General features: G+C 48.8%; 1 protein-coding gene across 4 annotated transcripts in view; it reads right to left on the reverse strand.

Annotated features, from left to right (window-relative positions):
- Appl2 (adaptor protein, phosphotyrosine interaction, PH domain and leucine zipper containing 2) overlaps positions 1-4,800 on the reverse strand; it is a 48,845-nt gene extending 44,045 nt beyond the window's left edge. For 2 of the 4 annotated variants that reach the window (XR_380384.4, XM_006513509.4), the window contains exon 1: positions 4,451-4,800. Coding sequence is in view for 2 of the 4 variants with exons in the window: in XM_006513509.4 (XP_006513572.1) it covers positions 4,451-4,504 (54 nt within the window). In the remaining 2 variants the exon portion in view is untranslated. The remainder of the gene's footprint in view (positions 1-4,450) is intronic. The other 2 variants (NM_145220.2, XM_006513511.4) reach the window with 2 other exon arrangements.
- Between the last annotated feature and the right edge of the window lie 1,200 nt (positions 4,801-6,000).

Consider the following 6,000-nt stretch of genomic DNA (forward strand, 5'->3'; position numbering starts at 1 on the left):
TTTGCTGCACACATTCGTCAGCATGCTCTCTGCTCAAATGTATGGGCGGAGAGTGGGGATGCCCTGACCTATATAGGAGTGAGGGTCAGGACAGGCATGCCAGCTGCTCAAAGTCTCATGAAAAGGCCCAACACTGCTGTGTGCTGTTTGCAGAGACAGTACCATCATTCGGCAGCACACAGCTCATGCACAGGAAAGCTCAGAGAGGGTGAATGAAAGCTCAAGGTAACAGTGGCAGGCTCGTGGTTTGACCTATCCCACAGTCTCAGGAAGCTCTGCAGTCAGGCAAACAAGACCAAGCACTGTGGGCCTGGCCTAAGCTCCGCTGGCCTTCCTTTACCTTAAACATCCGGGTGTTACCTATTCAAACAGGTCCTACGTTCTCACAACACACGATTGTTTAAGCGTCCAATTTCAATAGCACTCATAATTTGCTTCTTTAAAATGTACGTTAGACAAAGATTTTTATCCCCCTAATTTGGGTTAGGCAGAGAGACATCTAAATAGATCCAAGTTTACTAAATGGAAAATGTGTTATACAGAAAGTTATAGGATGAACTCTCTCCACAATGAAGCCTTACAAAACCACTCCGCATGTTTGGAGGCATCTCACTGGGAGAAAGAAAGGCCTGATTGCTGAGAGGACTGTTCCCAGCTAGGCCGCTGCGTGATCTCAGAACCAAGTCTTTCATTTCTCTGTTTCCGTTATGCCAACTTCCAAAGAATCAAAGCACAAAGCACAACACCAAAAACTGCAAGAGCTGCATCCCCACCTTAGCGGGGAATCGTTCTGCATACAGGATGAGCGCATGCTCTGAGGGACTCCGAGCTGTGCCCCTGTCCCTATCTATTACAGCAGGACTCACACTGTCTTGGAACAGCTGCTTATCTGCCCCAGGAACAGACTGTGAGCCAGTCAAGGACAGCTATGCCTATCTAGTTGATAGTCATGTTTCCAGCAGCTAACAGAGCCTGCCCAGCAAGGCAGAGGCTCACACACAGCAGGGAGACGTCTCTACACCCTCTACTCCTGTCCCAGAGGTCAGCAGAAAGACTGCACGCACGCGGACTAGTTCTGCAGCGCAACGTGCAACCCTGCACGCTGAAGAAGAGGAAATGAACGGTTGTGACTAAGGCTGGTCAGTGACTATTCAGCACTTGCTGGAGCACTCCAGCTCAAATACAAAAGCTTTTGTGTTCCTGAGCAAGCCCTGTGTAAACAGGCTACTCAAGCAATCCTCATAACTCTTCCGCCCCCAACAAACAGTTCACTGGGTCTCAGTAGCTTTTCTTCCTCTTTGTGAATCAATATAGGGCCAGGGAAAAGCCAGGTGCTAGGTAACAGGGCTAATTTAAACAGTAACCCAAGGCTGAGGAAGTGGCTCAGGGGATGTTGTCACAACCAAGGGTCCTGACAGGTAAATCCCCATGTGTCCGTGTGTGTCCTTCTCAGGAGAAGCTTTACTCATCGGCTGACATCTGAAGGTGCCCAGCCAAAACTAAGACCGTAGACACACCTGAAGCCTGCTCATTTACCGGGTCAAGCACAGAGCCACGAACAGAGTGTAAAAACCTTGTAAACAAGAGACAGCACCTGCCTACCTAGCACTGTAAGGCCTGCCTTCAGTCCCCCACACCACAACAGCCAACCCCTTTATTCCTGCTGCCTGGGTTTCCTTACCTTACACAGCTGATCTCCCTGCCCTTCCTCCATCTTACTAGATGGCCTGTCTCAAAAGACTGTGCGCATGAATAGAATGCACTGAATTTAGAACAGCACCTGGCACAGACCACGGAGGATCCAGACCAGGCATGACCAACCCACACATAACCCAAGAGAGGCACTAGTGCAACGCCATGCACAAGGGTTCTTAACTCATTCAGATTTTCTTCAATATCTTTGTAACTTGACTGAGCTGTTCTCTCCGGTGAAGTCTGGAGATGACAGCATAGCCCAGGTTAGACAATCCTGAATTCTTGACCTTTGCTTCTGTGTCTAATTCTTTCACATAAAATACTAGAAATGGTTTCCATTGTATCCAGTTCTACGCCCCTGGATCTCCAGGGAGGAAAGTTGCAGCCCAGCATGTGCTGTGTAAAGAACAGTATCCGCCATGCTCTGCGGGCTCTGAGGGGCTCCTAAAGCTATCTTCTACCACCCCACCCACCCCAGCCCCGAAGCAGTCACACTGATGGGTGAGGACTCGTCTCAACAGCAATGACAACTTTCCTACAGGTGGCTCTGTGGCTTGTAAAAGCACTTGTCACCCAGGTCTGAGGACCTGAAATCAATCCCTGGAACCTGCATGGTGTAATTAAGAGAATTGACTTCCACAAACTGTCCTCTGACCTCCACATCCGCACGCCCACATCCGCACACATCTGTATCAGAGTCAGGAAATGTCACAGAAGAGGAGATGAGAGAATGAGGCAGAGTATTGTGAAATACTGTTACTGGACCAGTGACTTCCACTCGTGGACTCACAGCAATTCGGTCACGTAAATGAGGTAATGCCAGTCAGCATTGCAGCCTGGGATGGAGGCCCCAGAGCCCTACCCTTAGTGAGAAGCTACAGGCTGTTGGTGGCTCCTGGGAAGGGATGGCCAGTTTGCTTTGGGGGTGTGGCTGTTGGGAGGTTGCCCTGGCTCCACTGGATGGCCCCACACCCATGCATAGGAAGAGAGCACTAATTAGATTGTGTGTTATTGAGGGGGGAAGAGGACAGGAAAATGGGTGGGGAACATGTTTTGGGGTGTCTGGAAAGAGAAGATGGGGAGGTGATCTGATATTAATACGCTGTATAAGTATAGGAAATTATTGAAGAATAAAAAGTACTTAAAAATATTCCTTACGAGAAAGGCAACAAGACAATTGTCTGAATTAAGTAAGGGCTTTACCACTTTGCAGGGACGCCAACTGTCTAAGAATAAACCTTTACTGTGGACAAAAATATTTTTTAAAATTAAAAAGAATGTCAGGTAGGAGTAACAATGACTCTAAACATCTTCCGCCCCCCCCCCCACACACACAAGCTCAAAATTGTAAACCATACAGACGAGATATAATTTTAGACTATTCCGCCGATTTCAAGACCATCTGCCCCATGTTCCTTGTTTTCTGTGGAGTTTCTGCAGATGAGAACACCGGACAATTAGAAGCAGAACTGCAGCCCAGGTCTCAGACTCATTTATGCCATTCAGAAATGGTGCGCACCCATTAGAGGCCTCAAAACTCCAGACTGTGCGATGTCTGTGTGCCTGGCTCTGCCACCATCACGACTGGTTAGGGAAACGGTCTGTCTTTGACCTTCCGTGTCACCAAGTACAAAGCAAATGGAAAGCCCTATTCACAACCACGGTGGTTATGATTTCCACACGCTTATGTTCAGATCCTAACGACAGGGGAGGAAGGCTGAAATGCTTTCCAACAAAGGCTGGGGTCCAAAGCAAACACCTGACATCCAGAGCTGTATAAGGAAGCCTGCGAAGAATTAGCACAATACATGCCAGTCTGTTTAAAAAGTTGAATCAGTTAAAAAACAAAACAAACAAACAAACAAACAAAACAGGCTGAGCATAACAACACATCTGTAATCCCAGCACCCAAGATGTAAGTTCAAGGCTAGCGTGGTCTACAGGGCAAGTTTTCAGTCCAGTTATGGCTACATAGTAAGACCTTGTATCAAAACAAAACACAACAAAAAACAAAATCCCAAGTAATGGGAATACTAATTATCACAGCTTGCTTACATATCCTTGCTCCTCTACATGGGGACAATCATTCAGAACTGAGCCTAAGACAGGCACACACCGATAGCCCTTTTGATTTATTCTGCAAGGGAGAGATGGGGGAAATGTAGGTAAACTCATCAAACTTCCATCTGGGAGGTACAAGTTACTTTGGGAGCCAAGGAAGAAACCCGAAAGAAGAGGAGAGACTGTGAAGAACAGCTTGAGCCTTTCTAGTTTTTTCAGGACCGGAGATACTAGAGGATGAAGGTATTTATTTAAATAAGCTAGGGATGCCATACCAGGAAAGGGAATAGAAGATCCCTGGGGAAAGTCCTGTGACTTCTGAACTACTGTCACTATGCACTATCTCAAGCTCAAAGGGCTTGATTCACATCTCCACTATATTAATGAAGCCCCATCACCACCACCCTGTGGCACAAATGGGGCAAATGTTGGAATTTTCTCTTCCCTGGGTCGACTTGGCGATGGATCCAGGTTTTCTGTGCTTCCTATTCCGGCCCCTGCATTCATTAGGTCTCGTGGACTCGTTAGTACCAGCAGCGTCTGTGTGGATAGTGCTGTCGCCTTCTTCTGCACGAGACACTGCTTGAAAACCTTGTTACCCTGCTAGGGAGCTACTACTGTGGGACAACGACTGCCCGACCTCCCCGAGCGCCGGTGGGGCACCGCGGCTCCCTCCCAGCCTTCCCGGGGGTACCTGGGGGCTGTCCTGCAGCGCCTCCTCCAGCAGGAGCTTGTCCACGGCGGGCATGGCGCGGCGGCGAGGGAGCGCGGGATGCGAGGAGGGGACACTCGGCGCTCGGGGACTTGAGACTTAGCTCGGAGCCCGCGCCTGCCCACTCTCCGCGGCCCGCCCCTCAGCCCGGCCCCCCGCTGCCGGGATCAACAGGAAGTGTGGCAGGCGCCGGACATGTAGACAGTCCGGGACAGGACACCGGAAGTGTGGCGACCACGCTTCCGTCCGATCCCGGGGCTTCGGGCCCCTCCGGCCAGCGCAGCAGCACCGGGAGGTTCCGGCTGGAGGCTGCCCTCCCCGGTGCTCGAGGCTGCCCTCCCCCGTGCTCATGGCGCATCTCCGGGTGGGACGATAGGCTTTTATCTTCTTGCGGTTCTGCAGATTGCTCTCTCTGTGTGGGAGGAGATAAGAGTGAACAGATTTTGCAGTTGTTCTCTGGCCTCTTTTTGGGGTGTGTGGGGGGGGGGGCGGGGGTAGGGAGTCAGGCTGTCATCTAACTCGCTGTGTAACTGAGGATGATTCTAAATTTCTGATCCTCTTGCCTCCACTTTCAGAGCGTGATGGGATAACAGACTTCGACTACCAAACTGGAGTTTTGTGCAGTGCTGGGGATCAAACCCAGGGCTTCCTTCAAGTTAGGCAAACCCTCTACCAAAGTAGCCACACCCCCAGCCTTGGCGTCTTCTTATTTTATTTTTTAATTTGGGTTAGAAGATGGGCTTGGGTAGAGCAGGAGAGATGGTGTAAAGGACATTGCAGAAGATGTGAGTTTGCTTCTCAGCACCTGGTAGGAGGCTGTGGCATGCACCTTATTTCCCGTAGGGACATGCATGGGCACACTCATGTGCACGTATCTCCCATAGGAAATGCACACACCATTTAAAAATACAACAAGACAAATTATATTTAGTGTGTGAAGTTCAGAAGACAAACTGTGAAAGACTTTTCTCCTTCCAACCATGGGGATTCTGGATATTAAACTCAGGTCTCAGGCTTGGAGATAAGTGCCCTTAACTATTGAACCATCTTACCAGCCTCTGGCCTCTTTTTTTTTTTTTTAAATACCAGGACAGGCCCACACTCAAACAGTTCAGAGCACAGACATTACGTGTGTGTGTGTGTGTGTGTGTGTGTGCGTGCGTGCGTGTGTGTGTGTGTGTGTGTGTGTGTGTGTGTGTGTTTTCCGTGATATTCAGATCACTGCTAAATGATTTGGGGCCATATAATTAGGTCTCATCTTCCTGGTTTTTTAAGGTTTTTCGTTATGGAGAATTTCATAATGAAATTTTCGGGGTTAGAAAGGATAGATTATGTAGTTCTGTGATGTCATTTAAAAGTGAGAAGAAGGGACACTGGAGAATGAGATACTTTACTCAGGACCCTACAGCGTAGGCTGGAGAAAGAAGAAAAGGTTGTGTAGAAGGTCAGAAGTGGAATTTGACGTATATTAAAGGCACGAGTTTCAATGGATTGACACATAAAATCAGTACTATTTGTCCAATGAGGTGTCA

The sequence above is a fragment of the Mus musculus genome, chromosome 10, assembly GCF_000001635.26.
Source record: "Mus musculus strain C57BL/6J chromosome 10, GRCm38.p6 C57BL/6J".
NCBI lineage: Eukaryota > Metazoa > Chordata > Mammalia > Rodentia > Muridae > Mus > Mus musculus.